At 40.2% G+C, this 18,220-nt stretch overlaps 2 protein-coding genes across 2 annotated transcripts; both read right to left on the reverse strand.

The window, feature by feature from the left end:
• upk3b (uroplakin 3b) lies at positions 1-3,389 on the reverse strand. Its single transcript, XM_029690992.1, has 6 exons — positions 3,210-3,389; positions 1,794-1,961; positions 1,320-1,551; positions 1,130-1,212; positions 894-1,023; positions 1-741 (listed from the first exon to the last, which is right to left on the reverse strand). The coding sequence occupies exons 1-6, from the start codon at positions 3,265-3,267 to the stop codon at positions 546-548; spliced, it is 867 nt and encodes a 288-aa protein (XP_029546852.1). The 5' UTR covers positions 3,268-3,389; the 3' UTR covers positions 1-545.
• Positions 3,390-6,704: 3,315 nt separating this feature from the next.
• LOC115148773 (PRKR-interacting protein 1 homolog) lies at positions 6,705-15,552 on the reverse strand. The gene is made up of 6 exons (XM_029690993.1): positions 15,399-15,552; positions 12,313-12,391; positions 11,906-12,006; positions 11,732-11,817; positions 11,550-11,614; positions 6,705-7,910 (listed from the first exon to the last, which is right to left on the reverse strand). Exons 1-6 carry the CDS (start codon positions 15,525-15,527, stop codon positions 7,813-7,815), a joined length of 558 nt encoding a protein of 185 aa, XP_029546853.1. The 5' UTR covers positions 15,528-15,552; the 3' UTR covers positions 6,705-7,812.
• Positions 15,553-18,220: the final 2,668 nt, after the last annotated feature.

Consider the following 18,220-nt stretch of genomic DNA (forward strand, 5'->3'; position numbering starts at 1 on the left):
TTTGTAGGTTAGCAGTCCTTTATTACTAGTCCTTTCAGCACAGGCGTCACCCCCAGCTGTCATTTATGTTGATTTAAAATGTTAAGGGGTTAGCTATTATCTGACAACGTTTGGTAAAAAAATATTTTATATTTATATTTTTTTAATGTTCATTTTCATAGAATGACCGATTTACACACTACACAGCAATGATGACAGCATATAGGAGATGTTAGAGAAATTGAGTTATGAACTTCTCTTTCTATTTTGATTATTGTAAAAAGGAAAAAAAATATATAAATATATGGTTACAAAATTGAGTTTTGATTAGCTTGGTACACTCAATTGCATTTTTTTTGTCTAAATAGATTATATTCATGACACAAGTCATTGCCTACAAATAAATGTAGCCTATAACGTGAATTTAACATAGTATTTTAAACATAGGACTCGACTCCAGCTATTTTAAATGAAGCAACAAAATTAGACCTCTAAATAGCTATCAAACTCCCAGCCTTAATATCATAGAACCAGTAAGTGCAACATTTTCCTCTCATAAACACTTACTACAATTCTGTGGCTGGTTTTTTCAAATCATAGTCAGTGTAGCTCTTGAGCCTAATGGGGCTAGTGGCTGTGGGTCTCTGTGGCTCATCCTCATAAGCACGGTTTACATAGGGGGAAGGCTCCTTCAGGTTGTGAGTGTCATACGTGCGCACTGATCCTGGAACTTGGATTTCCTGTTTCTCCTTCCGACAGCAACTGCAGAGGACATAGAGGGTTGGAGAAATCAATGAATGTCAAGTAGCCTATTAGATACATGCTAAGTAGCCGACTATGGAAATGAACATTGTGTCTATGAACCCTATGTCTATGAAGTTTAACTGGGAAAGGCGGTAGGTAATTTGACTCACAGGACATAGATCAGCATGATGAGCAATAGAAGCAGCAGCAAGGCCAGGAAGGAACACAGGATAGCTGTTATGACAATCATGGCCGCAGACCTTCCAGCAAAGCCATTATCAATTTTTTCAGGGTCTTTCACTGGAGGAATAGACAATGATGTTGTTTTTACATTTAGCAGAGGTACATGGACATTTCTGATTTACTGAGTACTGTAGATTCAGAAAATATAATGGGACTTCCTTACAAGAGTAAAGAGTGATGTTGTTGGACCACAAACTCTCCGCAACAACTGTTTTGTTCGCTGGGTTGATAAAAACATACTTAAATCTGAAATAGTGGAAGAACATAATTTAGGTTGGTTGCATTGAATTAACACAATGGTACTTCAACTTAGATCCAAAGTCAATGCACTGGGGTGAAGGAGGGGTTCTGACCTGGCAGTGGAGCCAACAGGCAATATTCCATTACAGTTCGGAGTGGAGCAGTTACCGTCAGAGCCAACCCTGAAGTAGCCTGTTCCAGCGACGATGGGGCAGGGGTAGGCTTTCTGAAGCCCCAACTTGGTCAGGAAGTATTTCTTTGAGGTGTTGGAAGAGAAGGCGGTTGGATAAGGAGAGAGGGTGTCAATGTAGGGCATTTTCTTGTCGGCATCATAATTGCTGACTCCTGTTGAAATGTAACAAGGTTGTAGAATAAGAAATAACAAAAATGCAATACTGTGCTTTCTTTGTCTTTGTTCTGTATGTGAAGTACAACATACTGTATCTACTTTGGTGCACCAAAACGTTATAACATTTTGACATTGCATGTCTTTTTCTTTATAAATCAAAGACGGAAGAATGTTCAATTGCTCTTCCTGTATGCCATTTGGTTTTATATTTCCTATCAAATGCAGAGAATTCCAGTACCTGTATCTATGGCCGAAACGAGCCATATTTCACAGGTAGTTGTAGAATTGCAGGACAAATTGCCCAGATCGTTGAAGTAACAACTTGGGGACGTCAGTATCACTGAATTAGAGGTCAGTTTCGCAGCCAAGCTGGAAGGGGTTATTGCAGGAGTGTTGGTGACTTGTACTGTGAAAGGACAAAGAAAAAAACATTTGGACTATTCCCAAAATCTATTGATCATTTGATCATTACAATGAAAGAGAACGTTTTCTTTTCTAGAGAACTGTTTCCGTTCTTTGTTTTTACAGATTCTTCTTTTACCTGAAATGTTCCAACACACATTTCGGGTGTGTCGAGTGAAACTGCTTGACGGTTGAATAAAAATCCAGGCCCAATGTTATGGACTTTCTTTCCAACTTTGCATCAATATATTTAATTGAAATGGCACATCTGTCATCTTGGCCCAATTTCTCAATACTGTCTAAACCAGTGAGGGAGGTCAGGTTAATGTGCAACATATGAGACGTCACACTACTGAAGTTCAGTCTTGCCAATTGGATCTGAAAACTACACCTAGTAATTAAGTCTCCTCCCAATATTATAAGTGTTCCATACAGCATACATTGTGAGTAGGTTTCCCACGCTGTATTTAAGTGACTCATTTCTGCAATGTTGTTCAGCAGAAACTCAGCACATCTGACTAATACTGGTGGAGCCAGCTTTGTAGTTTCACACATTAAATCTGAAGAAAGGTTGGTCTCTTATAGTGCACATTTTGTTTTATGGAACCCACCTGTTTTTCAGCAAAAACTCTGACACGTATGCTTTCTCTGGAGCCGACTGAATACACAACAGGAACTCCAAATGACATAAAACTTTGCAAAATAGTTACATGCAGCCTAAATTCAATGCCATAAAACAAATTTCAAATCCACACTTCCTTTAATTGCTGTGATTTGTTTTCAATGATGATCGATTTAAAATCATATGAGCTATCATACCAGGTCTCAGGGATGGCTCTGGAGATCCCTTTGATCTCAACTGAGTTAACTAAATCTGTTTTTTTTTTCCTTACTTCTGGAGTTATCTCCAAAGCTCTCTAAAATTGGAAGGGTTGGTTCCTCTAGGGCTGATTGAGGACCTTTTTATTGATTTGTTTTATATGATTGTGTTTTGCTTTTCTTGTATTGATGTGTATATTAAAGTATATGTTTGATACAGGGCTCATCTGTAAAAGAGACCTTGGTCTCAGCATGACTCCCAGGCAAAATAAAGGTTAAATAAATAATAACTTGCATAACTGAAACGGAGGTAAATACCTTTAAGATCATATGTGAAAGATCATCCTGGATATTAATAACATTAACAATCCACAAAAAAAAACTATTCACACTCGACATATTGTGAATATTACAACTGAAAAAATGCACTTACTTTGACACAACCCTGTCCAGACAGACAGGCACAACACTACATAAAATAGTAATGCCATTTCTTCGAACACTTTGGTATGCTGTATGTTGCTCACTGCTCCTGGGAAAGTGACTGAACTTAGCTGATGTGAACCGTTCCTAAATAGATTCCCTACCCATCCCTTTTTAAAAGAGAATGAATCAAACACAGGTTGGTCTGTATGGGTGTGTGTGGTTATTCCTGATTGAAACCGTTTGTGGTATTTGCTACAGGTGTTTTGCACGCCTAGACATGCCTACTCTTTTGTTTAATTTTCTTAATACACAAAAACCTCATGGCACAGCCCATGTTGACTATTATTTAATTCAGGTGAATATTCCTTTGACATATTCTTGGCAGGATTTAACCAGTTACTCAATTGTTAATTCATTTCTCCAGAGATGTGGTTTATTACATTGTAAACGGACAGGTGTAAGAAACAATCATTATGTCAAAGTTTGAGAATCTGTAAATATACCTGCAGAACTATTCATAGTTATTAGTCTTCAGTTTTTATTACAAACATATGTTCACACCTTCAAAGGTTATCCTTTGTAAGTCAAATTATAACACTTGTAGGAATTGAAACATATTAAACGGTTTAGGGTGTTTTTCAAAATGAGACAAACCTGATTTTATCAGCTATGTAAAACTGTAGTGATCACTTTTTTTTAGAAAAGAAAAGACATGTTATGCCTTCATTGTAAAGCAAAGTGTATTTTCCTTAATGGACATTGCTGTAGTAGTTACTAAGGTGGTGTGTGTTGTAATTTGTGATCCAAGGGCTATGTGCAGAAGTCGACATCTCTATCTGGTCTTTGGAAGAGCCATAACTGAAGTCAAAAACAGACACACCTCAAGATGAGACATTAGTTGGTAAAGGATATGTAATGGGCTGTACAACCTGGTATAACTTAGAAATTCACAATGTCATTTTTGTTGCTTTGCATTTACTGAAATTAACCCCACTAACTACCCATTGTTAGGTTCTGTCCCTGTGTGCCTCACCAGTCCAGCACAGCTCCCAGCAGATCCTCAAAAAAGTTATACAGCTGCACCATTGAGAGCATCTTGACTGGCTGCATCACCGCTTGGTACGGCAACTGCAAGGCACCTGAACACAAGAGGGTGACGAGTACAGCCCAGTACATCACTGGGGCCGAGCTCCCTGCCATCCAGGACCTCTATACCCAGCGGTGACAAAGGCCCCCAAAAAATGATCAACGACTCCAGCCACCCAAGCACGGCAAGCAGTACCAGTGTACCAAGTCTGGAACCAAGAGGACCATGAACAGCTTCTACCCCCAAGCAATAAGACTGCTAAACCAGGCTGCTAAATAGCTACCCGGACTACCTGCATTTACTTAACTAGCTCTCTTGCACCGACTCACACTGGTCTCTACCCATACACACTACATACGCCCACACACACTACATACGCCCACACACGCATACTGACGCCACACACTCACCATATACCCTTCTGCTACAGCTCAGTCTATTATCTATCCTGTTGCCTACTCATTTTACCCCTACCTATATGTACATAGCTACCTCAATTACCTCGTAACCTTGAACATCAACTTGGTGCTGGTACTCCCTGTATATAGCCTTGTTATTTTTACTAGTTGTTATTCACTGTATATATTCCTCGTGTCACTATTTTTATTTTCTTTAACTCTGTATTGTTGGAAAAGGACCTTTAGTAAGCATTTCACTTGCTAGTCTAAAAATAATGTGACATAACATTTGACTTTCATTTGACTACAAACACAATGCGTTGAGACTGTAAACAAGACATTCAGACAGCTTCATAAATATAGGCCGGTGTTGTTTACATTGTCAACTGCACTGCTGCAACTCTAGAGCAACAACCCACTTCGGAGAGTTTGTGAAAAGTCTAGACTTGATAAAAGTGGAAATAAGATTAAGCTTACTTTTTAAAAATCTTAGAATAGGAACAATCTAAATAGAATGTTATGTTGTAAACTTAGAGTGCAGTAGAGAAGTTGAGACCTATTCCTTATACAGTACCATTCAAAAGTTTGGACACCAAGTACTCATTCCAGGGTTTTTTTTTTAAAAAAAATGATTTTTTACAATGTAGAATAATAGTGAAGACATAAAAACTATGATATAACATATGGAATCATGTAGTAACCAAAAAAGTGTAATAAATCAAAAGATTTTATATTTGAGATTTTTCAAAGTAGCCACCCTTTTCCTTGACATTTTTGCACACTTGGCATTTTATCAACCAGCTTCATGAGGTAGTCACTCGGAAGGCATTTCAATTAACCGGTGTGCATTGTTCATTTGTGGAATTTCTTTCCTTCTTAATGCGTTTGAGCCAATCAGTTGTGACAAGGTAGGGGTGGTATACAGAAGATAGCCCGATTTGGTAAAAGACCAAGTCCATATTATGGCAAGAACAGCTCAAATAAGCAAAGAGAAACAACAGTCCATCACTACTTTAAGACATGAAGGTCAGTCAATCTGGAACATTTCAAGGACTTTCAAGTGCAGTCGCAAAAACCATCAAGCACTATGATGAAACTGGCTCTCATGAGGACCACCACAGGAAAGGAAGACCCAGAGTTACCTCTGCTGCAGAGGATAAGTTCATTAGAGTTAACCTCACCTCCGATTGTAGCCCAAATAAATGCTTCAGAGTTCAAGTAACAGACATCTCAATATAAACTTTTTTTTTTTTTTAATCTTTACTTAACTAGGCAAGTCAGTTAAGAAGAAATTCTTACTTACAATGACTGCATGAATCAGGCCTTCATGGTTGAATTGCTGCAAAGAAACCACTACTAAAGGACACCAATAAGAAGAAGAGACTTGCTTGGGCCAAGTATCACAAACAATGGACATTAGACAGGTGGAAATATGTCCCTTGCTCTGATGAGTCCAAATTTGAGATTTTTGGTTCCAGATGCCGTGTCTTTGTGAGATGCAGAGTAGGTGAACGGATGATCTCCGCATGTGTGGTTCCCACCATGAAGCATGGAGGAAGAGGTGTGATGTGCTTCACAGTTGGTGATTTTATTTAGAATTCAGCGCACACTTAACCAGCATTGCCACACCATCCCATCTGGTTTGCTCTTAGTAGGAGTATCATTTGTTTTTCAACAGAGCAATGACCCAACACACCTCCAGGCTGCGTAAAGGCTATTTGACCAAGAGAGTGATGGAGTGCTGCATCAGATGACCTGGCCTCCACAATCACCTGACCTCAACCCAATTGAGATGGTTTGGGATGAGTTGGACTGCAGAGTGAAGGAAAAGCAGCCAACAAGTGCTCAGCATATGTGGGAACTCCTTCAAGACTGTTGGAAAAGCATTCCAGAGAATACTTTGAAGAATCTCATTTTGATTTGTTTAACACTTTTTGGATACTAAATGATTCCATATGTAATTTCATAGTTTGACAATGTAGAAAATAGTTTAAAAAAAAGCAAAACCCTTGAAATAGTAGGTGACCAACATTTTTACTGGTACTGTATGTCATTGGATGAACAAGACACATGCAATAAAAATTACAACATACCCTGCAATGATTGCTTCCTGGTAAAGTAATTGCAGATCCATGTTTTACCCAGGTTATTACTGCAAGCACTTCTTCATAAAAATCCTAATACAAGCATCTGCTTTCCTCTTAGAACAAATACTCAAAGAAATGCATTATCCTTCCCCAAATTCATTTCACGAGTGGAGAGTGACCCTTATGGGAGTTATGTCCTGATCAGCACTGTGAAAATTGCTTAACCATGCTTGTCCTTAAGTAAATGTATGGCTTATGAAATTGGGCTATCATATAGTAATAAACTATTCCAGAAGATTCTACAGGAGGAAAATACAGCAAATATAGGCCTTATTCTTCCCAGATGTTTATTAAAAATATATACACAAGTACAGTATAAAAAAAATAAACAAGTGAGCAATTATACTACCACAAAAAATGAAAATATTTCAAATGAGAGACACCTGTATCATTGCATTCATTAGGGCACACTGTAGCAAAAGGTTTTGCAACAGAAGTCAAAAATATGTATTTCTTATAGGAGCATTTCAAGTTCAGGTATTCCCTCCCTGTTTCAGTCAGTTTCCTTCTGTTTTGTGCCTAATAAATGCGAAACCCAGCTTTGTCAACCTCGATTCACTGAATTGGAACGAGGTCCTCTAAAACCAGTGTTTCCCAACCCTGTTCCTTGAGTACCCCCAACAGTACATTTTTATTGTAACCCTTGACAAGCACACCTGTTTCAACTTGTCAACTAATCATCAAGCCCTCAATGAGTTGAATGAGGTGTGTTTGTCCAGGGCTACAACAAAAAAATGTGTACTGTTGGCGGTACCCGAGGACCAGGGCCAGGTAACACTGCTCTAAACTACAAACATGAGTTTGGAAGAATGTCAGTTCCCTAACAGAGGCTCATCTCCCTTTGTTCTCTCTCAGATGTCTATGGAGTCCATGACATTGATAAAAGCTGGGCTGTGTTGATTTCTAAACAGGTATTAGATATTGACCCCCCTGTTCAATTTCTTCCTGAAGCGTGTCTCATGACCCGGTGGCAGGCATTCACCTCTTCCCCATGACGAAGCTGGGTGCCTCTGCATCATCATCAGCCTCCCTCTCCTGGTCATCCTCTTCACCGCTGGAGGAGGACTTCTCAGAATCTAAACAGAGGGGACAATCTAAAAATCAGTCTCTGCTGCCATAACTTACAACCTTTACCATTTTCCACTAAGAAACTGTACTGGGCCGGGTTTAGTGTTCAACCTAAGCTGTTTTCCAAATCCATCGCTACCAATGTTGCACTTAAATGCTCGTAATCTAACAAATGCATCAGACCACTCATAGAAGTGTCTTTGGATTATGTTTCCCCTCCCACATCACTTTACACCATAAAGGTAGAAAGAGGGCTCTAGAGGAGTTATATCCATTTTGGCATGGACAATACCATTGAGGGCTTCTGCCATTTTAATGTCAACTGGGTGGGGATTCCTATGGGTTGGGAGTAATGTTCCCCCCAAAAAATGCTGTTCATTGTAAGCCTACATTCCATGAGACATGAAAAAAAACATGTCTAGGTAATCCTGTCTAACGCGGCTTTAAAAAAAAATGTATTGTGTACTAAAACTACACAAGTGTTGCTCTCCACTTTCTGGTGGACTGAGTTTTTCAAAAATCAGTGTAATTCAAGTATGATAGCTAAGGAGATTGAGAAAACACCTGTCTCCGGATTACATCTTCAAAGTACGGGCAACAATGGCATCCGACAGGAGACGCGTCCAACCATGAATGATGTATGGGTAAGAGTCTAGCTAGCTACATTTTCAGATATTACAAGTTTAAAATTGACAGAAAGAGCCATTTGCTTGGCTAGCCTAATGTTGGCTCGCTAACATTGAACCTGGTTGGTTAATTACCTGCAGATTCATGCAGAATTGTCATGAGTTGTGATTGTTCATTGTTTAGCTAGCTAGCTAGCTAACTTTAGCTAAATGTGTATTATGTGTATGACATTATTATTCGTATCTCAGCTATTTGGCTGGCTAGCTATAGCCCAATGTTAGCTAGCTTACATTAAACCTGGTTGGTTAGCTACATGCAGATTCATGTTGGCCATCCACTCCGATTTCAGAGCACTCTCGTCTGAGTGTGCCAGAGAGCGCAGAATAACTGATGATTTACAAACGCTCAACACCCGTTGAATGTGGCCAGTGTCAGTAAACGTTGGCAAAAACGCGTAATTAAATTGTTGCCAGCAGCACAGTTAGTCACCAACGCTTTGGATAACATGAAAATAGCCTAACCAGCTCTGCTAGGTCGAGTAACATTCAGTGAGCTGTTCTCTCGCACTTAACATTTCTGGAAACAGCTAGCAAGTTAGCTTGGGTGCTTTAAAGAGAAGGGTGGGGCTAAAGCTTAAGAGGATGTGAACAGTGCAGAATGGGGGTACACAAAGAAGGGCTCTCCAATAGTAGAACCAAAACATTCAAATTCCATTTTCTCAAAAGCAAAATTACTTTCCCATTGTTCCTCAACTGTGTATGATATAACATGTTGTAGCTCTGAGTCTCTGCTTTTATCCAATGTAAAAAGATATATATATATATATTTGAGCCAGTCGGTCACAAATGTCCTCAATCAGTCTACACACAATATCCCATAATAACAAAGCAAAAACAGGTTCTCAGAAATGTTTGCAAATAGAAAACAGAAATACCTTTTTTTTTACCTTTATTTAACTAGGCGAGTCAGTTCTTATTCTTATTTACAATGACTGCCTAGGAAGTGGGTTAACTGCCTTGTTCAGGGGCCATGTCAGCTCTGGGATTCGATCCACCAACCTTTTCGTTACTGGCCCAATGCTCTAACCACTAGGCAACCTTCCGAATACATAAGTATTCAAACCCTTTGCTAGTAGACTCAAAATTGAGCTCAGGTGCATCCTGTTTCCATTGATCATCCTTGAAGATGTTTCTACAACTTGGAGTCCACCTGTGGTAAATTCAATTGATTTGACATGATTTGGAAAGGCACACACCTGTCTATACAAGGTCCCACAGTTGACAGTGTGTGTCAGAGCAAAAACCAAGCCATGAGGTCAAAGGAATTGTCCGTAGAGCTCCGAGACAGGATTGTGTCGAGGCACAGATCTGGGGAAGGGTACCAAAAAAATGTCTGCAGCATTGAAGGTCCCTAAGAACACAGTGGCCTCCATCATTCTTAAATGGAAGAGGTTTGGAACCACCAAGACTCTTCCTAGAGCTGGCCGCCCGGCCAAATTGAGCAATATGGTGAGAAGGGCCTTGGTCAGGAAGGACCCGATGGTCACTGACAGAGCTCCAGAGATCCTCTGTGGAAATGGTTGTCCTTCTGGAAGGTTCTTCCATCTCTGAAGCACTCCACCAATCAGGCCTTTATGGTAGAGTGGCCAGACGGAAGCCACTCCTCAGTAAAAGGCACATAACAGCCCGCTTGGAGCTTGCCAAATAGCCCCTAAAGGACTCTCAGACCATGAAAAACAAGGTTCTTTGGTCTGATGAAACCAAGATTGAACTATCTGGCCTGAATGCCACATCTGGAGGAAACCTGGCACCATCCCTGCGGTGAAGCACGGTGGTGGCAGCATCATGCTGTGGGGATGTTTTTCAGCAGCAGGGATTGGGAGACTAGTCAGGATCGAGGGAAAGATGAACAGAGCAAAGTACAAAGAGCTCCTTGATGAAATACTGAGCGCTCTGGAGCAGGTTCTCAGACTGGGGTGAATGTTCACCTTCCATCAAGACAATGACCCAAAGCATACAGCCAAGACAATGCAAGAGTGACTTCAGGACAAGTCTCAATGTCCTTGAGTGGCCCAGCCAGAGACCGGACTTGAACCCGATGGAACATCTCTGGAGAGACCTGAAAATAGCTGTGCAACGGCACTCCCTATCCAACCTGACAGAGCTTGAGAAGATCTGCAGAGAAGAATGGGAGAAACACCCCAAATACAGGTGTGCTAAGAAGTCACAAGGCTATAGTCGCTGCCAAAGGTGCTTCAACAAAGTACTGAATAAAGGGTCTGAATACTTATGTAAATGTAATAAATCAGTTTTTGCTTTGTCATTATGGGGTAGATTGATGAGAGGAAAACTATTTAATCAATTTTAGAATAAAGCTGTAACATAGCAAAATGTGGAAAAAGTCAAGGGTTCTGAATACTTTCCGAATGCACTGTAAAGTTACTTAAAAAGACAATTGACCTATTTTTTTATTATCTTTGACAACAATCACCTAAATAAAAGCTAGATGGGAGAATTTAAAATTCCAAAAACAATGAATTTAGCAATATTGATTTTGTTATCATGTTTGAGCAAAATAAAGCATTAGCCATGGCAAAAGGCATAGAATTTAAGGAAATTAGCTTTAAAAACAGCAAAATCTTCTCTTAGCTTCATGGCAGAATATGTAGAATCACAGGAAATCCTATTTAAAACTGAAAATTCTCTCTCAGCTCCATGGATAAATTTGTAGAATTGCAGGAAATTGGCTTAAAATTACAAAAATGTCTCTACACCGCCAAGATGGGGGTCTCTAAAATTCAGCAACACCGACAGGCTGACCACGCCCATTGCCACACCCTCCACCTAAGCCCCTTTCTGATCCAGAAAAACCCTGCTGTAGCATAATATGCGAGTACAATTTGGCTCCTGCACTGGCCATAGCAGCACAAGTAGTTGACTTGCTCTTTCGGCACACTTAAAAGTCTGAAGGGGACATGTTTCAATGAAATCCATCACTTAAATATTATTTGTTTAATTTACCGTCAACATTGTTGGCTTCCTGCTTGGCTTTCTTTGCCATAAGCTTCTTGTGCTTCAGCTTTTCCCTGAAATGCACAAACGTGTAAAGTAACAAACCAGCCAGTTTAAAGTTTACAGCAGAGAATAAAAGCAATAAGCTCTATAGATTTAATTTTTAGTGGGTCCTTGATTAATGTACCAACCTTTTCTTCCTGCGTTTGGCTGTTCTTTCATCAGCTGCCTGTTGGTTATCTGACACCTTGTCAAGATAGTCCAAATCCATCTTTTGCTGCAAGAAAAAGGAAAGAGTTTATTGCTGAACCCCACCGTTTAAAAGAAATTGGTTCCCAAGAGAAACGATAAGGTCTGCTCCCCACCTTCTCAGTCATCTTGTCCAGGAAGTCCTGTCTCTGATACTCTCGCCTGCGAAGGTGTCTGTACACATGGAACTCTCCACTGCCAGCCCCTGCACTGGAGCCTGGAGGAGGGGGAGATTCATTACACATCTCATCAGCGGGCTTAAAGTGCTTTTATTAAAATCAACTCAGTAGTAGGGGGTAAGATTTCCAGTGCCCGAACTGTGCCAACATGCCATTGCCTACCTAATAATGTGATAGTGTGTATGTGCGTAGATAACGAGTCTTGCAAGATAAATAACCATAATTCTTGCAGAGCTCGCTCGACTCTTTGGCTGCAAAAAAATGTATTGCACGTGCCCTTGCCGTTACCTGATAATTCACAAATTAATCCGCCACAGGTATTTAGCTAAAGTTTGCAGGCTTACCCATCACATCCCGCACAAACTCCGGAGGAGCCCGAGGGTTCCATTCTTTTGGTCGGTCTGGGATAGGAGCAGGTTTATCCTACAAACATACATGAGTATTCATTTTTACAATAATTAGCTAGCTAGTATTGTCACTCACTGTTCTAGCTTGCCTAATACATCCGACTTACCATGGTTACCCCATGGACATTCAGTCTGAATTAAGTTACTCTAAAAGTCTCTACAAGCCAGAATGTTGAATAAATTATATTTAAACTTACTTTAATGGTTGCCCATTCTGTTGGTCCTTTTGATGGAAGGAAGTGGTGATAAAATGTCCACAGGAAAGCATAATTAAACCAACTTTTTAAAGCGCTTCTTCTTTTATGGTATATTGGCGATCACACAATTTAATGTGCATCCTGCCACCTACTATGCGGGATGGAAACAGGATTCCCCCCCAAAAACTGAACTACCAGAAACAAAATACATTTAAAAAAAATCTAACTTTTGTTAAAAAATAAATACATCCCTATACAGGCTCAAGGGGAACCTGGGAGGGTGGGTCTTCCAGCGCCAGTACCCCCTGCAAGTCTTCAGATGTAAAATCCTTTGGTGCCAAAAACATTTCTGCCACAGCCACAATAATGTCCAGTTTCGACTTCTTTGAGACTTGTGCTGTACAGTTTAACTGTGGCAATGAACACAAAATCAATTTAACACACAGGGTCTCTTGTCTGGCAGCAAACATTTACAACAGGCTGTGGTGTATCCACTACCATATCTTCACTAGCATCACTTGTTTTCTCAATTCTTTTAAAACACCTCTGCATAGGAGATTCAATTGACCGCTCTGACTTTTGCCACCTCAATTTCCTTCACTCTTACAGGGCACTCCAGGAATTGGGGATTATGATCCCCACCACAATTGCAACAACGTCATCCTTTTACACACCGTTCTTCAGTATACTCTGTTCATCTGCACACACTTGAAACATGGCCAAATCCTTTACAATTCTTACACTGCAGTGGTTTAGGGATGAATGCTATTACGGCATATCTTACATAACCAAGGTTCACATGCGTGGGTATTTGCTCTTTATCAAAAAACAACAGGACCGACAGACTTTCTTTTTCTCCATTCACCCAGCGGGTCAGACTCCGGGCACCAACCACATCAGGAATTCTCTTCAGGTATTCAACCTGAACATCCTTCGTCACCCCTGAGATGACTCCTTTGTTGTCCTGATTCTTTTGAGGCCCACTGCAATCTTCCTCTGCTCTTCAGAAATTAAATGAATCAAAATATTACCACTCCTGAGCTGTGTTGGAAAACTCATACTAACCATACTATTTGTGACTTAAATTGAGTATGTCGTATGCTTATTGGTCATAGTATGGAAAGAGTTAGTATGCCAAAATGTCCCGGATGTGGTCCTACATTCGCCAAAATACGAAGTATAAAAGCAAATGGACAACATTTCCGTGCTTTTAGGGCACATAATGCAATTCTTCGGAAATGGGTGTGGCTTCACAAAGTTTTCAGATTTGTTGGCTCCTAGTACATCGAACTTGCCAGTATATTTACTTTATGCTAACTACCCAACGTTTATTGACTTGATTATTCACGTCATTCATATCTTAGCTAAGTGGTATAGTCATTCGGGTCTGTTCATAAATTCAATCTGAATATCTACTCCGATTTCAGAGCACTCTCGTCTGACTGCCAGAGGCAGAATAACTGATTAATTTACAAACGATCGTAGAATGTGGCTGATGTCAGTAAACATTGGCAAAAAAGCTTAATTAAATTGTTGCCAGCAGCACAGTTAATCACCAACGCTCTGGATAACATGAACTGCCTAACCAGCTCTGCTAGGGCAAGTAAAATGGTCAGAGTGAGGTGTTCTCTCATTTGTGTCTGGAAGTAGCCAGCAAGCGAGCCAACATTAGCCAGTTAGCTCGGGTGTTTGACTGCAGTTTTTTATTTATTTTTATTTATTTCACCTTTATTTAACCAGGTAGGCAAGTTGAGAACAAGTTCTCATTTACAATTGCGACCTGGCCAAGATAAAGCAAAGCAGTTGAGGTCAGAACGCTCAGATCAACCATACTCTTCCAGAGCACGCCCCGAGGGCGAAACGCTCAGAATTTATGAACAGATAATCTGACAACGCCCTGAATTTACAAACGCCCAAAGCACACTCTGGCACTCCAGATTGAATTTACAAACACACTCGAAGTCTAGCTAGTAATTTGTTATGCTAATAAGAGAGCAAAAGGTTGCATAGCAACAGAATACACTTCCTGTAGACAGGCGAAGCGCTAGTATGCTCAACTGAAAGGATACCGTTCGTTTACAGTATACTAAAATGAACTAATAATATATACTCATTAAGTATGTACTATACAGTAAGTTTGTATAGGTATTCGAACATAGCTCAGGTCACTCTGACAAACTCCACTTTTCCATTTTCGAAACCACATATGCATCCGAACAAGAAGCAATTCATTATAATTTACTGCACTCCAATCTTAGACAAATTCCGTTTCGTTAGTTTTCGATACTACTGTTGTCACTACTGACTTCCTGCTTAATTCGAACTCAGCATCCACTTCCGCCATCTTCGTCACCTCCCTAGTTCCCTGTCGCCACCTACTAACGAAATCTTTTCAAAGCGCTGGTAGTGTATTCAAGTGCCTTACCACCTGAAACATTTGCGCATGTAAATACATGCACGTGTTTGCATTGCTTTGTGACAGGTGATATAAACCATTACCAGCGTTTGGAAAAGTCGGTTTATTGATACTGTACTTTCCTGTGGATATTTTTCTCAAATTCCTACCAACAAAAGGACAAACCGCCTACACAACTGGCACAGTAACGTTACGTTGAAATAAAATAGTATTCAACATTCTGGCTTGTGAGATGAATTTTTCCAAACAAATGAATGCCATTAATCTCAGACTGTGAATCAGGCAATGTTCTAACTGTCTGCGTAAACACAGATTCACTGCGGTTGGCGCTAACGTTAGCTAGCCTTGCTGGCTGTGGAGATAAACATGAGCTATTTGAATATATCCTCAAAGAACCCCCCGACACTTACAGGGTTTCTCATCAATCTCTCCAATTTAAGGCGCTGCTCCTCTGCCGGAGTTTTGGCTATAATCAAAGGTTGAGATTCCTTTCCTGACGGTTTCCCTGGTCGACCATCTTTTTCCCTGGTCGCCGACATCTTTCGAATATGACGTTTGTCTTCTTTTACATTGATTTGTACGTAAAAAGTTTAGCTCCACCTAGCGTACTGGGGCTGCATACTGAGTTATAAGGGTGTGCAATGCTGGAAATTATAAATTAGTATGAACAAAATTGGTGAGGTTATTATTTTACCTATGGTATATTAGGCAAGCACTTGTAGAAAAACACAAATAACGATGTTCTTTCAAATGAAGGTAATGGATTTACCTTGCAGAATGTTATTCTAAAGAAGGCTCAGCACCTCGTTGGGAAAGTTGTAATGCAGAGTTCTTAATGAGCCAGTAGGGGGCACTCCTCCCTCTAGTTTAAAGGATCGATCTGCATTTGCGACTACCATTTTTTTAACTTATAAATTCATGATATTTATAAACTGGGTGGTTCGAGCCCTGAATGCTGATTGGCTGACAGTTGTGGTATATCAGACCATGGGTATGACCATGGGTATGACAAAACATGTATTTTTACGGTTCTGATTACTTTGATAACCAGTTTATTATAGCATTAAGGCACCTCGGAGGGTTGTGGTATATGGCCAATATACCACGGATAAGGGCTGAATCCAGGCACTCTGTGTTGAGTCGTGCGTAAGAACAGCCCTTAGCTGTGGCATATTGGCCATATACCACAACCCCTCATGCATTATTGCTTAAGTACCTATTGATTCTTGAACAATATAACTTATAAATGCCTCATAAACTTAGTTCAACAGTCTTACACTATCAGAACCTAAAATATAGGCTAAGCTTGTTTTACTCCAATGTTTGTAAACAAAGTAAATGTAAACAAACACTGTATAGCCTCAAAACATGCTTCAAACTATATGGATGGTCAGTACTTGCATCCATAGATCTATCTATGAATTTGAGTGTTACATTTCTCCAGCCACATCCCTCAGTTTTTTACCGAAACAGTGGCAGGGAAAATTCTTTGTTATTGTTTCAACCGCAAATTTCCTCTTTAAAGGAAAAATCTTGGGAGGCTTGGCTCGATTCTGCCTTGAGCAACAGAATCCACAGCTCTTGCGAGAGTAAAAGTGGTATCACATTGTGACCAAGTAATCAACTCTCTTACTTTAAATAAGACACATTATTTATTTATTGCTCATTGGGGAAAGAATTCCTAGTCAGTTGTACCCAACCCAACCCAACCCAACCCCTCTGAATCAGAAAGGTGCAGATGGCTGCCATAATCAACATCCACGGCACCCAGGGAACAGTGGGTTAACTGCCTTGCTCAGGGGCAGAAGGACAGAGTTTTACCTTGTCAGCTCGGGGATTCAATCCAGCAACCTTTCAGTTACTGGCCCAACACTCTAACCACTAGGCTACCTGCCGCCATTGCTCATCGTGTAATGCTTTTTGGGCATGTTGGCATAAGAGGATACATCACCAAGGAGAGGAGCGAGCTAAGGTTAGCCCTAACCCTCCAAAAGAATTAAGAATATGCATATAACCCCATTTCTTTTCATAACAGCAATTTTTTTTACATTTACTGTAGCTTTCCTAGTCAGACTCTAAAAATGCTATAAATTAGCCTCAACATCAACATCATGCACATTGCTCAGTAAAGAGCAAACTAACCTCACCTATCCATACCAAAGCTGACACACAATCAATGGTCTGGTCTCGGTTATGAAAAACATACATCAACTAATGCAAAATGCTCTGAATGGTCAAAGCCACAGTGTTACAGAGAAAATGCTATTTCAAATAGGCTTACTTTCAGTCCCACAGAGAAAGGCAATTGTGCAAGGCAAATAAGATACACATAAAAAAAATGCTTCAACTCATAGCATTTTAATGCATTAGACTGGTTACATCCCAAACAGAAAGCAGTAGGGATAATTCCTCCCTCTGCACATCCACCTTAGGGAGAATATGTTTATGGACAGTCATCCAGGCAGATATAAACACAATTGAACTCCCCATAGGCACACGACACCATACACACTTACTGAGTGAGTGAGTGTGTGTGTTTGTTCATGCCTGTGTTTGAGAATGTACGTGTGCTAAACAGGTTGAGAGAGGTCCAAAAGCAACAGGATGGATTCTCCCAGTAAATCCTGTCTGAACTGGTTTGTGAAAGCGCTGGCAGACTCTCTTCATTAATGCCAGCCCATGTCTTAATAGGCTGTAGCAGCTCTCACAACAGCTCCCTGACTAAAGCAGACTATGCACTCACAAATCTACTCTCTCCCAACCTTCCAAGTTTCTCTCTAGGGCACTGGATTTGTTTTAGTTCATGCCACTCGCCCTGCATGGCATTTTCTTGAGGCGTTGTGTGAGCTCTAGTCTTTAAAAAAAATATATATATATATATTTCACCCTTTTATTTAACCTGGTAGGCCAGTTGCAACCTGGCCAAGATAAAGCAAAGCTGTGCCTCACAAACAACAACACAGAGTTACACATGGGATAAACAAACTACAGTCAATAACACAATAGAAAAATCTGTATACAGTGTGTGCAAATTAAGTAAGGAGGTAAGGCAATAAATAGGCCAATAGTGGTGAATTAATTACAATTTAGCAATTTACACTGGAGTGAGATATGTGCAGATGAGGATATGCAAGTAGAAATACTGGTGTGCAAAAGAGCAGAAAAACCAAAACAAATATGGGGATGAGGTAGGTAGTTGGTTGGATGGGCTATTTACAGATGGGCTGTGTAC

Source organism: Salmo trutta, chromosome 15 (genome assembly GCF_901001165.1).
Source record: "Salmo trutta chromosome 15, fSalTru1.1, whole genome shotgun sequence".
NCBI lineage: Eukaryota > Metazoa > Chordata > Actinopteri > Salmoniformes > Salmonidae > Salmo > Salmo trutta.